Source organism: Rhamphochromis longiceps, linkage group LG1 (genome assembly GCF_057381845.1).
Source record: "Rhamphochromis longiceps isolate RC_006_pf linkage group LG1, R_longiceps_female_GT1.1, whole genome shotgun sequence".
Classification (NCBI taxonomy): Eukaryota; Metazoa; Chordata; class Actinopteri; order Cichliformes; family Cichlidae; genus Rhamphochromis; species Rhamphochromis longiceps.
The window spans coordinates 23,757,704-23,777,815 of NC_140557.1; the positions used below are offsets into that span (position 1 = coordinate 23,757,704).

General features: G+C 38.9%; 1 protein-coding gene across 3 annotated transcripts in view; it reads right to left on the minus strand.

Moving 5' to 3' along the window:
* mettl15 (methyltransferase 15, mitochondrial 12S rRNA N4-cytidine) overlaps positions 1 to 20,112 on the minus strand; it is a 65,693-nt gene that overhangs the window by 29,116 nt on the left and 16,465 nt on the right. For all 3 annotated transcript variants that reach the window (XM_085402731.1, XM_085402732.1, XM_085402730.1), the window contains exon 3: positions 2,541 to 2,677. In XM_085402731.1, coding sequence (XP_085258857.1) covers positions 2,541 to 2,677 — 137 coding nt within the window. The remainder of the gene's footprint in view (positions 1 to 2,540; positions 2,678 to 20,112) is intronic.

A 20,112-nucleotide genomic window follows, 5' to 3' on the forward strand; every position in this document is an offset into this window, starting at 1 on the left:
TTGTAATGCAGGACTATTCTCCCAGTAAGCTCTGGTTGACTTCACCCATGAAAAAAAGCAACAAAAATGGCAAAATGCCTAGATGAAATCAATGTAGGTCTCCAAGGTGTTGCTATTTTTTTCAGTAATAAAATAAACCAAACAAAAGTCAGCATGTTTTATATTGGTTAAAAATTACACCTACGTGATGCTGTTGTGGGGAGTGGTCTGTGGCGCCGCTGCGGGGAAGCTGACAAAACAGAGCGGCATCAGCAATTACGCCTCACCTGCATTGAGGAATGAACTGGGTTCTATTGTTGTGTACCTGTGGCTGGCAGCTGCAAAGCTTCAGCTGGGTGTTAATCTCGAAATTTCTACTTTATTCCCAAAATGACAGTTAATATTCAAACTCAAACACCGAGCTGACAGCACAACTGAAGCGGCCTCTGCCAAATACAAAATGCTGTGTCTGTTTTTTGGACACTTTTTGTAGTTTTAACGACCAAAAGTAATACTGCCAATCTGTTACAACACTAACAAACAAAAATATCCTGTCTGTGTGTGGGTTTGTTTGTTCATATTCATTAATCCTAATTGAGGGAAAATGTTTCATGAATTGTCATTTTTTTTAACTTAAAGTCATATCACCCAGCCTTAGCTGTAGCTGAAAACATCTGCACCAACCAGTACTGTTGTAACTATTGTTAAAAATGGACGCCTCTTAAATGATTGATTTTAATTTTTCCCCCATTGCATTGAAAATTGTAAGTATTTTCCAGGGTATCTCTACCGTTTGAAATTCTAGTATTGTAAAAACCCTAAAGGAAAGTGCCAAATAATTCATCAACATGTTATTATAGGCTCACCTTTAATTGCAGATCTGACAAATCTCCAATGTAAAACCTTTAAATATAATTTCATTTCATGCAGTGGTCTTCAAACAAACAACAAGAGTAAGAAAGAGTGGAATAAGAGTGGAAAGGAAAAAATAAAAAAAAGAATGATCGACTGAATAACAAAAGCAGAAAAGCGCTACAGCCTTAGAGGAGGGAAACTGTTCTTATGAAAACATTTTAAATAAGCCAAATAAAGACAGAGAGCCAATATGTGCAGGCAAACTCTAAGAAAATGGGCTTCATGTGTCAAAGCATTCAGAGCCTACTACCCATGATGTGACAGGCAACATGGCATTCGGTGTAAATCAACAAAGAGCACAGAGTATGCAAACAGTTCAGATCTCACTTCATATCAGTCAGTTTCACCATATATGTACATGTAAATCCAATGTTTGACTTTTCAATGACGTGCTGTGCCTTTTCAGATTTATAACATGTACTGTGGGCACAACTACTGCAGAGCTTCGAGTGGAGGGAAGTCATAGCAACAAGAAGAATGATGCAGAGAATAGCAAGGCTCAACATGCAGGAGACAAATCCCATTAAGTACACGGGTGAATATTATTCAGGGAAAAGAGATTTACCTTCATAAGCTGACGATTTTGAAATGTTTGGACTTGAAATTGTTCTCTTTGTGCTGTAAAACTGGGTTCAGACTGACACCGAAACTCAACAGTTTGCACTGAGGTTAGACTTTCCTCAAGAAACAGGAGTGCAGAGGAGAGAGAAAATCCTCTAACCCTGTTGTGTGGATGCACTGCGTGGGCTGCCAGGGTCTTTTACTCAGGCATCCAATAATATTGGTTAATTGCTAGATTTCTCTAGCCTCTCTCAACTTGCATCACGAGTAGGCGTGGAAGAGTTTACAGCAGGGGTATATTGCTGCTGACAGAATACAGTGTTCTCATTCACTCTCTCTCTCTCTTAATTGTCATTCCCCGCTCACAGGCACATTTCTCTGGCAGATTCCCTTGAGAGAGGTTTCCCCAGAATCTACGTAAAAGGATTCCTTCCCACGCCATGGTCTTAGGAACATCTTATTTTCATCCACCCGCGCTTTGCTCATGCACACACACACACTCCCTCTCACCCTGGCATTGTGTCCTTGTGTCTCCCTGCTCTCTCTTATATTTTCATTTTCTCTCTCTCTCTCTTGTTTTTTTTTGCCTCTCTCTCTCTCTCTCTCTCTCTCTCTCTCTCTCTCTCCATTTTTAACCCCCACACCCCCCACCAGTAACTTATAGATCCTCTGTGGGAGGTAGCATCTCCCTCACACAGCAGGCGTGGGCCCTTACTCTGACAAATTACATGCTGGGCCCACCAGCTTTGCGTGGGGGGAGAAAAGCTTTAAGTTAAGAAGGACGAATGGCTCTGATTGGACAGTGGAACTCAGGGGCTGTATCTTGGCAAGCAGTATTTGATCGGGCTCAGGGAAGAAGTGAGAAAGTACAGGGAGAGCTGCAACACCGTATATCAAACCCACAGTATCCTTTAAGAAATGACCACAAACCACACACACTGCTTAAAACTGTCAAGCTGTCAGCTATAACAACAAAAACTGATGGCCAAACATTAGCCATGATAAGGTATAAACATTTGTCTCAACAGTGTGTAGCTTGAAGCTTCAACTTTGGTCTAGTTGATCTTTCTCAATAAATCACTTACAAGTGTTCCTTGGCTAACTGCTGGGCCAGAGAAATTGCTGTGGGATCTCGATCTAAGGCCAGGACCGTGACTTCGGGAACTGTGCTCAGAATTGCTTTGGTATGACCACCACCTCCAAATGTCATGTCCAGCACCACCTACATGTGAGAAAGCACAAGAACAGTTCTCACAACATGACTCCATATACGTGAATCATCTTTTATCATCACAATGTTAGTTCATCATTTAAGTGTTTAACTCACGGTGGTGCACTGACATGTGTCATGCATAGGCACCCACATTTTCACACATTGTCACCTTCCATTTTAGTCTGTGACACCATCTAGATCTGTATGGTAAAAAGTTCTGATTGGGGGAACTCCCCAGCCTCTTTATCAAGTTTAAAGTCTATACCTCAAGAACTATGGTACCAACAACAATAGGTGAAAGAGTGTGTTTATCCACATAACTTTTGAAGCACTTACCTGATTTTTAAAAATGAGGTCCAGGTTTTATATCATCAAACACATTTTAATACTACACAAAGATTACCATGGTAAATACAAAATGCAGTTTTTTACATGATGATTTTATTAATTAATGGGGAAAAAGGTTAACCCAACCCACCTGGCTCTGTGTGAAAAAAGTAATTGTCCCCAAAACCTAATAATGGGTTGTGCTAACCTCAGAGGCAAGAACTGCAATCAAGGAGTTGTTCATAATGTGCAATGAGTCATTGAGTTTGGCCCCATTATCCTTGCAGAATTGTTTGAATTCTGGGTAGGGGGAGGGTTTTCGATTAGGAATGGGCTGTTTAAATCATGTCAAAACATCACAACTTGATATAAGTCTGGACTTTGACTAGGCCACTCCAAAAGACTTTATTTTGTGTTATTTTTCCATTGAGAGATGACTTGGTGGTATGTTTCCCTTCATTGTTCAGTTGCATAACCCAAGTGTGCTTGAGTTCAGGAAACAAACTGATAGCTGGACATTCAGGATTTTCTGGTAGAAAGCAAAATTCATGGTTCCATTAATTACAATAAATCGTCCAGGTCCTGAAGCAGTAAAGCAGTCCCAGACCACACTACCATGTTTGACTGTTCAAGTTTTGCCTCATTGTTCCCAAGAGTATTTTCCCAAAAGTTTTGGCGATTAACATTTGGTCAGAAGTGGATTTCTACTTGAAATGGTCTCATGAATGCCATTTTTACCCAGTCTCTTTCTTATTGCAGTATTATGAACACTACCTTAACTGAGGCCTCCAGTTTTTGTTGTTCTGGGCTCTTTTATGACCTCCTGAGTCATTGATGCACTCTTGGAGTAATTTGATTGGCTCCTGGGAAAGTTCACCAGTCAAGTTTTCTCCATTTGTGTATAAGAGCTGGAGTTCCGAACCCTTAGGAATGACTTTGTAACTCCTTCCAGACTGATAGATGTCAGTGACTTTGGTCCTTTTTTAACATCTTTTACCCTTCACTTTGTCAGACAGGTTCTATTTAAGTGATTTCTTGATCCAACAGATCTGGCAGTAAGCAGGCATGGATGTGGCAAGAGAGATTGAACTCCATTTTACAAAAATGTGATTAGTCACAGTTAATTCATAACTACAGGGGTCAATTACGTTTCACATAGGACTAGTTTGGATAATCGTTTCACCTTAATAAATGAAATTATCATTTTAAAAGACTTAACAAAAAACAAGAAAACAGGAAGGGGGAAAATACCTTTTAACAGCACTGTATGAATGCATTATAGCTCAGACCAAGCCTTCAAAAGAATTCATTTGAATTTTTCACATTCAGTTCGGGGCAATCAAATTTAGCAATAAAGACGTTAAAAAGGAAGTGATTTCACGATCATTACAACACACTGAGGGGTGTTGTAATTAATAAAAAGTATTTTTATTTCATGGATTAACAACATTAAAGCTAAAATTTACATAAGCCGTAAGTTCAAGGTAAACATGCTCAGTATATACATATAAAACTAACATTTATCCAAGGTATCCTGTACCTGGACTTGTTTCAAAGTAAGGTTTGGCGATATGTAAAAGTTTTCCAACCGACAATCGTCAGTCCAATAAATGACGATAAAGGCATGTGCAGGCGCACATGGGTGGAGCAATGTAATCATGCGTGGATTTGCGCATTTAGAATTTATACATTTTGTTTGGAGGGAATATTTTACCTTCTTTTCTTGTTTGTTTCAGTATTAATATAGCTACTTTTCGGATTCTTCATTTATTTATTTATTTAAGAAGGCAGTTGCTGTTTGTTTCCCTCCCCACCATTGTGTTGTTGTTTTTTTATTTAAATAAAATGTTGTTGTTTTTTAACATAGGCTACTGCCTTTCTTTCTTTCTGTTATGAATTTGAGTAAATGAATCGCTGCATTTGGGCGCACTCTGAGGAGGGTGCATTTGTTTGCAGATGGAAGAGGGTGCCATTAAAGAGCCCTATTATTTTTTCCATTGACTGCTTCTCTTAGCTTCAACCAACATTATTAGCAAACATACTCATGGGCAAATAAATAAATCGCTCTTCTAAAAACAATCGGTGAAAGGCTCAGCCTATCGTAGATAGTCGATATATTCGTCCAGTCGCCCAACCCTTATTTTAAAGCCACAATTATAAAGGCCTATAAGTACCAAAGTACCTCCTGATCATAATGAAATAAATGTAATTTCAAAATGTCTCAAACTAAAGGGCAAAAGCTGGCCAAAAACCGAGACAGACTGCCCAATATTTTACCATATCTTAACCTTAATGTCGGCAAATATCTCTCCAAACTATGTCTGAAAAATGTAGCTTATTGAACAGTTCGTCATGTATACATTACAAATAAACAATACAATATTTCCCCCCAAACCTTATTCTGCAACTTTCTTGGCTGTGACAGGGAACCCACACTCAGTGCACCAACAAGCCTGGGAGCGCAACTTAGCCATTCAGCAGGCAAAATTTTTCTTTAGCACAGTCTTTAGCCTGTGGCAATAACGCTGTGTAAACTGGGATTGATTGACAATTTCTGGTAAACTTAGTGGAGCTTTTATTAGAAGTTTAATCATTATGAACGTGGCGGTTAGCACTGTCACCTCACATTAAGAAACTCCTGGGTTTGAATCAAGGCTGGGACCTTTCTGTGTGAAGTCTAGGGGTGGGGGAAAAAATCGATACTATGTAGTATCGTGATATTTTGTTTGCTAATAATGTATCAATACAGGGACAGCAGAAATCGATATTTTGTTACAAAAGAGGTTTTTGTGCTGAGAGCATGTTGATCCTTTTTCTGAACAAGAATCCTGACATTCCTTCACTGTCCAAATGTGTTTAACTTTTTTTTGGCAGCAATAAACATGACAGTTTACTTATTTTAATTTAAGACATGTTTTATTTTAATTAAGTTTAAAACTTTTTTATTTAATGTAAAATTATATTTTGTTTTAATTTACTTTCAAGTTCTTCAGTTGCTGAATGGGCTGCATAGTTTTCATAAATTGCATAGTTCAGAATAGCTATAATTGTACCAGATGGTTGCATTCAGTTAAGTTGGGACTAAACTGTAATACAAACGTTCAGTTTGTCAACAATAAAACTGACTGAAATGAGAGAAAGACTGAGTGTGAGACTTTGATATTAGATAAAATGAATATTCATAAAGTTTACCTTTATGTACAGAATCTGAATATCGCAAAATATTTTAAAATATTGCAATAATATCGTATCGTGCGTTAAGTATTGTGATAATATCGTATCGTGGGATGTATGGTGATTCACACCTCTAGTGAAGTTTGCATGCTCTCACTCCGTCTGCGTGTGTTCACTTTGGGCTCTTGATGTGAATGTGAGCGTGGATGGTTGTCTGTCCTGTGCCAGACTGGTGACCAGTCCAGGGTGTACCCCGCCTCTCACACCATGGCAGCTGACCCAGAAATGGATGGATGGATGGATGCTAATCCAGAAATTCCAGATGAAGATCTGGACTGCATAATGCATACATTTTATATAAATATATAAATATAATATATATGTTAATAAATAAATATAAATGTTACTTAAGTCATATAAGGTGTCTGTTTCACTGAAACCAATAGCTATTCTTTTGCTTTTAGTCCCAAATTCACACAGAATTATCACCTGACTTTGTAGTTTCAATCGGTTTTACAGAGGGCTTTTAGTCCACAGCATCTTTAGTCCACTGTTTTGCTTTGACGGCTCAAAACTTCCCTGAACTTTAGTTCACTCCCCCTGCAGGAAATCAGAGTCATTTTAAACAGCAGGAGGCAGTTGTTTTCAGCAACAAAGCTCTAATAAACTGGATGTGACGATGTGCTAATGCAAATGTATTCATGTTAGCCTTAGAGCCTAAATTATACTGTAAGAACTTTTTTGAGAAGCTTTTTGATACCTGCAGTGACAGAAATGCCTGAAAACAAATATAAACACTTCACCAAATCCCGTAATTCAAGGTAACTGAACCAAAATTAATGGAAGTGCTGTTATTATGTTAATGCACATGACCTTAATCCTCACACAACAGACTCTTTCATCATATAACCGCCTTGATGAAGAGAACACTCCCAAGTCGCTCCCATAGGAATCTTTCTCATCTCTACCAACCTTCTTATCAATCCAATTCAAGAGATTACCTGATTAAATAAAAACCATATATGTACTGTTTATCAGTGGTGAAGCAAACTTGACATGCATCATCATTTCAGAAGCTATAGACACATTCAGCCCCCAGTTTCCAGTTAAAAGGGTTACTCACTGTTTTGTCTGTCCTAAAGAGATCTTTACCTCAGTCTTTTTTTTTTACTTATAAACCTCTTTGCTTTCTTTTCCCTTGATATTGCAGTGTTCTGCTGATAGACAATAATTGTGTCATACACACGCACACGCACACTAGTGCTCAGCATGCATGTACAAGACACCATCAGACAGGCCCTAATGGATCGTGTCTCATCATCAATTTAGTTGTGAAGTCATGGCCTTAACAGTCAGCTCAATCGCTGTTAGTGTGCTCTTTGTTTCAAGTGCAGCAGGGAAGCACTATAGTAATAAGGCTGCAGGAATCCCTGTAAACCAGAAGAGTCAAACTCAGTTCACGGGCTGCACGCAGGCCGATTCGATCTCCACCACTCCTTTACAGTATGCGCTGTTTTAACAAAATTAGGTGCAGTTTCAACAATATGTGCTATAATGCATCAGCAGGACACAGTGGTTTAACCACCTTTCTTTGGTGTGGTATGAAAAACTTCTTTGTCAGTAGGAAGACTGTAAAAGTGAGGATGATTCAGACCTCTGACTCGGATTAAATTAACAGTTCAGACAACCAATCTCATAATGTCATCCATTCTTAACAACGTATACCCTCCTTTCTGCAATTTTCACACTTTTCAGAGCCAGCCTGGGGACCAGATTGGACCTTTTGGAAGGGCAGAACTGCTGTGAAGTCAGCATACACTACCTGCAAACTGTTTCATCGACGAACAGTGTCTTTCAGTTCTTGATGTAAAGAAAGACCAAGTCAGAAAGATGAGAAAGTGAAAAAAACTATTGCCTTGATTTCATTGTGATGTTTCTCAGTTTTTTAGCACACAAGTTTCTGTTTGCTCCATAAACCAACTCTTATTCTATTTTACTTTTTTTTAAAGCACTGTAAGAGAAGACAAACGAAGGGAAAATGTGTTTGAACGTTTGTTAAAAATATTAATCATCGACTTCAAAATAATCTCATATGTGGATGTCAGTGTTTTTTTTATTTTATTAATCAAGTATTGAGAGCGGGGCAGTCAGGAAATGTTTTACGCAGGATATATGTAATGCTTATCGACCATTCTGCGGGGTCTTTGCTGTTACCAGCTGTAACAACTGAATAAGACATGCAAAAAAAAAAGAAAAGTTTTCCTATCCAGACATTTTTCCTTATATATTCTTGACTGAGCCTGCTACAAAAAAAGGAAAAAAAGAAATCACAGCATGTTCAATCAGTCTGAATGGTCTGACACTGTCTGAATAATTCGCTAGATTATCTTTTACTTTTCATCTTCTACATGTCTGCTCCGTGATTTATTATAATGTCAGCAAATGGTCGGGAACAGATGTAAAAGGACACAAAAAGGAAATGCCAGCTATTTCCCACAAAAACATTAAACATGTCGATCGATAGTGACGTTGAAGGTGGGGTGTGTGCGTGCATGTGTGAGGGAAGAAGTGATCAATGGCGGTTCCCTCTCCTTTCCAGCGCACAGCAGCAGATGGGGAGGGGGTGTGGGCTAGTGGGATGAGTCACACGCATAATGAACTTGCCTGTTGTGCTATTCAATACAAAAAAGGAAAACGAAAACAGAAACACAAACAGCAAAAGTAGGCTGGCTTTTATCAAACAGTCGACACAAGCAAACGGGAGACAAACTGGTCCTCTGCTGGAGGGTGAGGCACTTGTCACAACAATCTTTTGTCACATCTTGAGGGAGCTGTGGCCGAAAGAACAAAGGTAACGCTGATCTATTTCACCAGTTCAAATGACAGACAGACAGCTGATGCTCAATATTCTTAGAGGCAGTTAGCTGGAAATGCAAATGCTGAGTATTAATTCTTGTTTGAATAACTACTGCACCAAGCACAGACACTCCATCTGTACAAGGTTCAGCGAAAGTTTCGCCTCCTTCACACACACGCACAAACACACGCATGCACAAACCAAATAAAGTAACCTAAAAATTGAGTGCATGTCCAAAGGGGAAAAAAAGGAAGCCTTATGTTTACAAGGTCATTTACAAGGTAAACTAAAAATCTGGTTCCTATGCTGGAGGATAACAAGCTTTTTCAAACGACCTGAATGCTGCTGCAAAAAAGAAAGAAGGGAAAAAAACCCTCCTCCCTCCCTTTAAAAAAGAAAAAGAAAAGCAAACCTGCTACTTCTGCCACCAGATGGACACAAGAACTTCTTGAAAAGATTTGGTGATAATAGGTTTGGCGTTTGAAATGATGATTAACACCAAACTTGGGAATGACTCATTCACAATATTTTATACCGAGGGGTTTTCAGCAAGGCTTTCACCTAGGCCATGCCTTTTGCAGAGAATGCGGCAGACTGGAATCAAACCAGAGCAAGACGCAGGTGATTCTCGGTAATGCAATGCAAAGAATGATCTTTAAAACAAAATTACTTACTCCAAGTCTGCGTTTTGTACTTCGTCTGGAGTGTGCAATATCTGCCTTTCCCAGCAGAGGGAACAGGAGAGTTAGGAGTGGCCGAGTGGTGCAGTCCAACAGTGAAGCAGCAAGGTGCTATAATGCAGGACACCTCAGCAGTCATCCCACAGCATTTTTAATGAGCACTTTTTTTCTCAAAGTAAAATGACAAATGCTTCATCAGTTCATATGTCAAATCAAAGAGAGATATTTTACATACATATCTAAAAAATAAAGCTTTTGCATCAAGCAAACAAAAAACAGCTCGTGCACCAGTATATGATATCCTGGCCATGTGGAAAAAATGGGCCTTATCTGGAGCTTTCTTATGGCTGAATTCATTAGGAAAAGACAAACAGGAACCTGAGAGAAGCCTGAGTACTCACCTAAATCCTACTTGTGACTCCCCAGCCCAGGTCAGTTACAGTGGGGGATCTAAAATGTCATCGAGGGGAGTTTTTTCAGATCTTGTTACACTAACACACAGACCATTTGGGAGACAGATACACAGGTACAGGATCGCTTTTCTTGTCGCGTCCGTTGCCATGGCAAGAGTGGAGGTAACCGGTTTGCATTTCTTTCTCTGTCACACAAAGTTCATGGCGAGACACAAGTGTGCCCAGTTTTAGCAGGTTTACAGGATGAGAGCACAGAATGATTCGTGTGGAAACCCTGATATAATCAGTGGTAATAATGCGGGATTTGGTGGCTGTAGAGAATAGTCTGATAGCTACACATCTGGCCAATGTGAACTTGACTGGACATAAAATCTCACTGCTATGTTCCAACTGTATCTCACGCCCGAACCTCCGCAGCACAGCCTCAAACTGTCTGTTTCATTACTGCTTCCACACACGTTTTGACTTTAACTTCACCAGGTAGGAGGCAAATGTGTCCAACACAGATGGCCAGTGAAAGCAGACATGATATTATCTTGATGGTGATCACTCATGTCTGACACACATACATGACTCACCTACCTAAACTTAAAGTGGACTTAACATATGACAAGTGGACTGAGAGTGAGTAAAAAAAAAAATATATATATTTTTTTTAAAGTGTGGGTGAATGAGTGAGCGAGTGAGAATGAACAAGTGATAGGGAAGCACAAAACTGTTGACAAAACTCTTTGCCAGAAGTCTCCTGCCTCTGCGTATGTTGAACTAATCTCTCTTTTGTTAAAGGAATGCTGCAAAGTTACAACAAATACTTTCATTCCTCATCTATTCAGCACCGCTTGCCCTCTTTTGGCACAAGTTTAAATAAATGTGCTCGAGGAGGTATTTGAGCTAGTTAAGACAAGACACGTCTATGCACGCAAAAACAGCAGTAGTTCATCTGCCAACAATAACACCCGTCTCAAGTTTGTAGGTCATTTATAGCCTGAGAATGAGCAAATCATGTTAGAGGCACTTAGAAGACATCAAGAAGGCCAGACTTTTTCAGAAGTGCCTATGCAAGGTTAAGTATCCTTTTCAGAAACACAAATTAATGATGGGAATTTTGTAAAGAAAGGAGAAAAAAAAAGTGGCACAGCAGGGGACAAACTTTGTCAAAACTCAGGCAAGGAAATTAACTCATGACGCTATTCCAGTGGCATGAGGTTTCGGTTTTGCTCTTACTTTTAAAGGATTAAAAGCTAAAATATAAACTATTACAGTTCTGTTTGCTCCATTCCCTTGCTTACATCTAGCATCTAAAAATGTGAGAGAAATTGGATCCTTAATGGATGACCTTTATGCACAGCTGTTCAAACCTGGTCTGGTCTAATCTATTGGCCAAACCCTCGGTCTTCCTGTGGTCCACTTCTGCCCAAAGTTAAACGTCAAAATGAATAAACAGATTATCTCCATTAAATCTTGCTGATAGTCCTGAAACAATGAATTCTACTTATCTAAATGTCATCATTTGTAAATGTCTAGATAGTATACAAATAATAGAAAATGACTAACAAGGTGAAGCGCATGTAGAAGTACTAAAGTACTTCTCATTTACATTTAAGAGACATTTAAGAGACATATCTTATTGTGACCATTATGACTATTCTAAATTCCAAAATGACTACATGGTGTGTTTTTAAATACACTGATTTGCTATTTGATTAGATACACCTCTATCTAGGAGAATGGTCAGCCTGCTTTGAGCTGATAGAAAGGCAACGGTAAAGAACTACTTATTACAAACTAGGTATGCAGAAGAACATCTCTGAGTACACAAACATCAAACCCATGGCTACAACAGCAGAAGACCACATCAGGTCCTGCAAGCTAACAACAGAAAATCGATGCTACTGATTTGTCCTGGCTCATCAAAACTGGACAATAGAAGATTGGAAAAAACATTACCTGGTCTGATGAGTCAATTTCTGCAGCCAGATTAAGATGGTAGAATTTAGTGTAAACAACATGACAAGGAAGGTCATTAATATATCCACCTTTGTATCAGTGATTCAGGCTGGTGGTGTAATGGTGTGGGACATATTTTCATGGCACACTTTGGTCCTGTTAATACCGACTGAACATAAAAAATACATCACAGTCCAACTGAGTATTGCTGCTGACTATGTCCATTCCATTAGGACCATAGTGTCTGATTGCTGCTTCTAGCAGGATAGCGCAAAGCTCAAATCATCTCAAGCTGGTTTCCTGTACTCAAATGGCCTCCACAGACATTAGATCTAAGTCCAACAGAGCACCTGTGGGATGTGGTTGAGCAGGAGATTTGCATCAAATCTGTAGCAACTGTGTGATGCTGTCATGTCAATGTGAAGTAAAGTCTCTGAGCAAAGTTTCCCTGTTCAATCTATGCACAAAGAATTAAGGCAGTTCTACAAGAAAAAGAGGGCGCAACCCAGTACTAGTACAGTGTACTTATTGAAGTGGTTGGTGAGCATATTATCTGAATATACTCAATCAATATTATTATTATTGACTCAAATTATAAAACAAACCCATAAATGGGAAAAAAAAAGCACTAATAACAAGAATGTTTATTACATTTTCATAACTGTCACCATTCTACTTTTGTTTCCTCAGCACCAATCTGGATCCAATCAATAACAAAATACCGCTGAAAAGATTTGTGCAGAAGTTGCAACATCAACTCAAAGATATTCCCCTGGGACAAATGTTACTGGGAAAAAGAAGAGATGAAGAGTCACACAGTATCAGAGATTAGCATTACCCTGCACTGCACAGACACAGTGCATGTGCTGTAGCATTCAGTGTCAGCCATGTATACTCAAAGTGAAGATAACTGAGTCAAAACCCACTATCAGAGTTTTAACATAAATAAAGTCTGAAAAAATAGCTTCACATGATAAATGTTGGACTTTTGTCAAATTCTTTCTTTCTTGGGAAAGTTGCCAACTAAGACATTAATAAAACAACATTCTTGGGTTGTTTTTTAAGCCAATTTTTTTTTTTTTTTTTTTTTTTTTTTTTTTTTTTTATAGACATCCCTTTTTTGGAATAGCTGCTACAGGGCATGGCTATTGGTCTACAAATGTGTGTAGTTGTTAGTGCTGCACAAGGCAGAGGACATACTGGAAAACTATCTAAACAATTTCAGGAAGCTGGCTAGTCTGTTTGTCATAGTGTCTCCCCTCACCATATATAGCAAATTTTAGGCACAATCTGTCCCTGGATGGTTAAGTGGCTTTATGTTCTTCCTTACGTCACCTTGCTGTAAGGCTGGAAAACTGCCATTAATGTTCATAAAGCCATGAACACACAGCAGCTTATTTACGGAATCTGTAGAGAAAAATGAAATCCATGATACATTGACTCTGGAAAGTATTCACAGCGCTTCACTTATTCCACACTTTGTCATGTTACATTCTTATTCTAAAATGGATTCAATTCATTTTTCACCTCAAGATTATACACCCAATACCACACAGTGGCAAAGTTAATAAGGTTTGCTTGAGATTCTTGCAAATTTATTAAAAATTTAAAAATTAAAAATATAACCTGTACATAAGTGTTTGTACATACATACAGTCTTTGCTCAGTACTGTGTTTGGCTGCAATTACAGCCTCAAGTATTTTTTAAGTATGATGCTACAAGCTTGGCACACCTATTTTTGGGCAGTTTCTCCCATTCTTTTTTGCAGAACCTCTAAAGCTCCATCACATTGGATGGGGAGTGTCAAGCCATTTTCAGATCTCTAGAGATGTTCAATCGGGTTCAAGTCTGGGATCCGGCTGAGCCACTCAAGGATATTCATAGAGTGGTCCCTTTGTTATCTTGCCTGTGTGCTGTTGGAAGATGAACCTTTGCCTCAGTCAGAGGTCCAGAGAACTCTGGAGGAGGTTATCGTGGAGGATGTCTCTTTATGTTGCTGCATCTTTTCTTCAATCCTGACTCCCAGTTTCTGTTGCCAAAAAACCCACAGCACGATGCTGTCACCACCATGCTACACTGTAGGAATGATATTGGACAGGTGATGAGTGGTGCCTGGTTTCCTCAAGACATGACACTTGACATTCAGGCCAAAGAGTTCTGTGTTTCATCAGACCAGAGAGTTTTGGTAACCAAGCCGTCATGTGCTGTTTTCTCATTTTAATGCGTTTGTCTCCTTTCGCTTCTAAAGTACTTCGAATAGCTTGCCTTGCCTTTTACTGAGCACTGGCATCTATCTGGCCACTCTACCATACAGGCCTGATTGCTGGAGTAGTACAGTATTGTTGTTCTTTTGGAAGGTTCTCCTCTCTGCAATGACCAACACCGGAGCTCTGTCAGACTCCCTGACTAAGACCCTTCTATCACAATGGCTCAGATTGGCCAGGCAACCACATCTAGGACGATAACCGGTGGATCCAAACTTTCCAAACTCCCATCTACAAAAGTATGTCTCTACTCTTCTCCATATCCGTACCTCGATACAATCCTGTCATGCACCTGAGCACAATTCTTATGGCAAAGGCCGTGAATTTAATTAACTTTGCAACATGACAAAATGTGGAACAACTGAAGCACTGTGAATACTTTCCAAATGCACTATATTTATCAATATAAAATATTTTGATAAACACAGAATACAATATATTTATTAAGTTTAACATTATTCTTGCAGTTTTTACACTCACATCTTTGAGTTGGACACATAGAGCAACACACTGCACACTGTAATATACAATAAAATGCAGTCAAATACAAAGACGAAGCTGATGTAAACAATAGACCAGTTGCCTCCTAATAGTAATGTATGCTTACTTAAAATGGGATAATCATTCCGAGGAGGAGAGTGAAGCTGGTGGGCTGATAAAGTCAAGAAGAATAACACTGATCTGTACTTCTAGAAAAGTGCCCTCGCAAAAAATCTCTAGACCAATAATACTCTCAAATTTCAAAGTTTACAAACCAACAGAAGCAGCAGTTCTTTAGACATGTAAAGAGAAAAAATCACACAATAATCTCAAATTTTCCATCAACTACAGCACAACTGCCAGGAACAGAAAATTCCCATCCAATATAAGACTTCAAAAAATTGAAAGTCTATATGTAATAAAAATTAAATAAAGTGAATATTTCATTTAATTAACAATTTAATTAGTTCATGGCAGCAGTGTACTCAAAAATTATGGGTGTCCCTGCAGCTTTCCTTCACCAAATAAACCATCTCTACATTTACTGTAACAGATCAATCATCATTAAAGTCAAAGCTAAACACACCAAATGATTATGTGGCTAATTTGCCAGTCAAAAAATAAGTTTGCAGGACAAAATTGAAAAGGAGATAAAATTGTCACAAATCAAATTAGAATTGACAAACTGTCAGAACCTTCTTGGAAAAAAACAGAAAGGGGCAACTCCTGGAAACATCCTGCAAACATCCTGCAAACATCCTGCAAATGTATAACAAAAAAAAAAAAAATCAAAAACAAAACAAAAGAATAATTTGTTAGATTTTATAAGACACAAGCAAAACCATGTTTTTTTTTTTTGGAAGAAACCACTACATAACGTATGTCTCAGTCACAAAGCCCTAGACCCCCAGCAAATGTGTGCTTCCCAGCCAGTTGGTGAGTGGTTGACATAAGTTACTTGATGTCACCAGGGGAAACAGGTCACAAAGAGGATACCTTCACTGAAAACCTTGCGATGTTTCTGTGGTCACCAGTTATTGGCAAGGAAGACGCTGACTTTCGGCAAATACTTGGCATTTACTCTCCAAGCTGTAGTGAAACTTGAAAAAGTGCAACAGAAACTAACAACACAAATATTTCTGCCTTTGGAAAGGCAGAAGTGGAAAGCATTCACCTTCAAAGTAAAATTTGCACTTTCTGAAAAGTGTTGGTAGCAGTGGTAAGGCACACCTTCTGGTTTGTATCACACTCAAGTTTCAGTACCACTTGGCAAGCAGTTGGCAAGTGTTTGCAGACAAGTTCATGTCTTCTATAATGACTCTAATGACTGTGGAAACCTGATAGCGAACAAAGCCATTACAAGGTTTTTGGTGCATTTATCTCTTTGTCACCAAGTTCATTCTAGTGACCACCTCTAGCAACCACTCGCCAGCAGTTCATGGAATACAAACCTTCCTCTAGTGCCTGGTAGTTACCAGGAGGGGTCACTGACTGGTCTCTAGATGTTCACTGTGACATCAAGCTACCATCAACAACCACTCACAACCGGTCAGAGAATGCACACTTTTCCCTGGCAACTGGTGGTTGTCAGATGGTCAACGACAGGTCTGTGTCACTTAAGTATTTGAGAAATTTATTGTCATATTACTGAATAACATTAACTTAATAACATTTATTTTTTAATTCATATGACTTTTAATTTTTTTCCCGTTACGATTCCAATAATGGGACCAGGGTTCATATGATTTTATGTGTCTTGAGTTCCATGATGATAATAAAATAATATTCTGATCAGTTGTGGTAAAGGTTCAGGAGTATTAATTGATCTTTGTGCTTCCTAACCATGTGGATATAATTTTTTTTAAATTTTATTTTACATTGTCTTCATAACTTTGTCATGATCGCTGTCCAAGGTGCTGATCCTGGGACCACCAGGAACGTCCCCTAGTTCAGGTAAACTAAACAGGTGGCAAAAATTGCTGTCAAGAAAGCATAATTTAGTACATTTATAGAAGGCAGGGCTCCGAGAGGCTGAGGATGTATTTGGAAACAGTGTGCAGAATCCTAATTACCCGATGGTGTTATCACCCAAAACTGCACTGCAGCAGGCCATGAGCGCAGAGCTGGGATTAAGCGCGACTATTTAGGGTCACAGTCACTTTGACATCACGTTGCTTCTTTTTTGGATCTCATCTTTTGGGATTAATGGTTTTAACTAGAGTAGTTTTAAAGCTTCGTGTACAGCTGCCGATTTATGGAGGTTCTTGTAGTACTCTACCCACCTCGTCAAACACCATAACATTCCCAAAACCTGTCACAATCTCTTAATCTTCCCACTTTATTTGGTCTTCTTTCCCCCTCACTATTACTTTCACATAATTCATGCAGAGTCTGCCTTTGTTCTGTATGTACATTTGTTAAAATGTTCAATAAAAACTTGACTGCAAAGAGGAAAACCCCCAGTCCCTGTCCTCCTCTACATAAAGCTCATAAAGCCCATGTCAAGCATCCGCTCACTTCAAGGAGTCCCGAGACTGGCTCTTACACTACAGTTGTGCTGGGTAGCTCTCTGGAGAAATGGGGATAGCAGACACTTGTATCTTCTCTCAAACTATGAGACAATAACTCAATATTTACTGTACGTGGGCAACCCGGTGCAGCGATTAGTCTCTCTGTTGGGTTATATGCTGCTTATGTTTTGAAGAAGTAATCTGAAAGCAATTAAATTTTAAAAATGGCAAATTAATATAGCTTTTTTCCCAGTGTTTTTCAAATCAAAACATAGTTTTATATAAACATGTCTATGTTTATGAAGTAGCAATTTAAACTTTCATCCTGAAGCACAAGGAAATTTATTTATGGATTTTTGAGTCAAATTTTGTTGGCACAACATAAACAACATGTCCAGGATTCACAGGACTATTACGTGTATTTCAGAACAATCATATTATCATGCTACAATCTGTGTAATAAAATGATGTGAGCTGCATTGTTTCTTACCTCAAATGTTCTAGACCTTGCAAATAAAGTACATAAGGCATTGTGAGGATTTGATTTGGAGGCAGTGAGTGACAGCTGTGAAAAAAATGATTGGACACTGAAAAAAGTGGAAAGGGAGGGACCTCTACTGCGTGCATGAGTCATCACTCTCCACCCCCCACCTCACCCCCAGCCAAACTGTCTGTTTTTTGTTTTTTTTTCCCTGCAGGTTGGAGATTTACTGAGCAACATTTTCTCAGCTGGTAAGATTCATTTTTACATTAAATTTATGGCAGGTCTTATGCAAATTAGTGAGAACAACATTGTGGGTCAAAACTGAACATAACAAGCTCAAGCTAGTGTTTAAAAAATTACTTCAGTAAAACAGTGCAAAATCATACATAAGGAGATGTGTTTCTATTAGTTAAGTTAACAGAAACTGTTAATTCTCTAGCCAACTACTTATTCTTCTACACACTTAGCAGAGAGGCTCCATACAAAACAGGCTTACAGTCTACACAGACTATGGCCTTACTTCGGTGCCATGTAGCTATGGGAGAGAGTGTTCATAATAATTAAATTAAAGCTTCTCACAGTCTGGCAGGTCAGTTTTGGGTTGAAAAAAAGAGGGGCAAGAGGGTTGTAATGTGTAAAACACATTGTCACAACTCAGCTGTTATCTAAATATCCAAGAGGGCTATATCTCTATATAATTACACAGTTTTATCAACAAATTTTGTTGCTATTCATTTATTTTATGAGTGTGCAAAACTCTTGAGCCACCTCTCACTTCTTTATATTTCGCTAGGAAAATATAATGTTTGTTTGAAAGTTTGAGATCTTTGGATGTCGGCTGCCTTTTGTTCAATTCTCTCTCAATTTGATCCCAAAAAGCTTCAGTAATGAGGTCCAGGCTCTGGGGAGGCTTTAGGAATGACTTACAGCTACTCTTTTACTTTTACAGATGGATCACTTGAAGGTCCAGCTAGGTCTTTTCCAGATTTTTTCCTGCTTCTTAAGATCATGAGTTTCAGATACTCTTCATCTGCTGTAGGTAGTTTTTTAGGTCTACCACTTCTTTGTTTGTCCTCTACTTGTCCACTTTTTTCATTTTTTAAAGGACACACTGCACAACACGCTGAGATATGGCAGGTTTTCAGCTAATAGCTCTTTGGGAATCATCATGTAGGTGTAAAAATACTACATTTTAAGCCTTTCAAACTGATGTATTTGGCATTTTTCCTTGATTCAAATAAGGAAATGGGAACAAATTGGGTTTTTTCATTTGGTTTTGTTGTTCTTTGTTTTGTTTTTTGAGACAGGTCACCAGCAAGAAAGTGCCTAAAGACACAAATTAAAACTGTTTTGCTAAGTTGTCTGTTATGCGTAGACACAACATTGATTCATCACTTGAGTTAGGCACGTTTTCTATGCTTGAATGATTCACAGGTTAGTGTTAAGTGGCTTAACAAAAAACAACAACAACAACAACAACAAAAAAAAAAACACTCCTCTGAAAATGATAAAACAGAAAGAGTGAAAAGGTAGCCAACGAAAAACTCTGAAAGACCTTCAGAAATCCTGGAGATAAGTTATACCCATATCTATCTGCTGATGACGAACATTTCCCTGTGCTCATAAAAATCAGAATTTAGCATGTGTATTCACTAGGGATGCAACGATACTCATATCGATATTGAACCGTTCGATACAGTGCTTTCGGTTCGGTATGCATATGTATCGAACAATACAAAATTTGTAATTTATTTTATCAACTTTCCTTCTGACGATGCTGTCTGTGTTGAGCGCTCAGTGGATCTCCGCTCGACAGTGCAGCCTAGGCGGAGTAGTCAAACGCAGATTCACTGAGCGCAGGGCAAGCTAGCGAGAGAGAAGTTAAGCTCTCCTTGCAACATGGCAAATTGAACCTCCCCCACCCTCAATCAGATGTGGCGTTTGGAATTATTTTGGTTTTCATGTGACGTATGACCCTGAAGGTAAGCGCGTCATGGACTAAAGTAAAACAGTATGTTGGATGTGCCACGCAATGCTCAATTACATTGGTGGGAACTAGTGTGTTAGTGCAGTTAGCTCGTTAACGTGTTGGCCGTCCAGCCCCATGCACGGGGCAATCCGCGATAGCTTGTTAACGGCGATTTGCCGTGTTGTGGCGTTAACGTCATTTCAACGAGATTAACGCTGACAGCACTAGTGGGAACAAAACGAATATGACTGCACATTTACACCGACATCATCCTAGTGCAAAGACAAGTGGAAGCAGACAAAAACAACAAGCACGCATGCTACAAACTTTACCCGAGT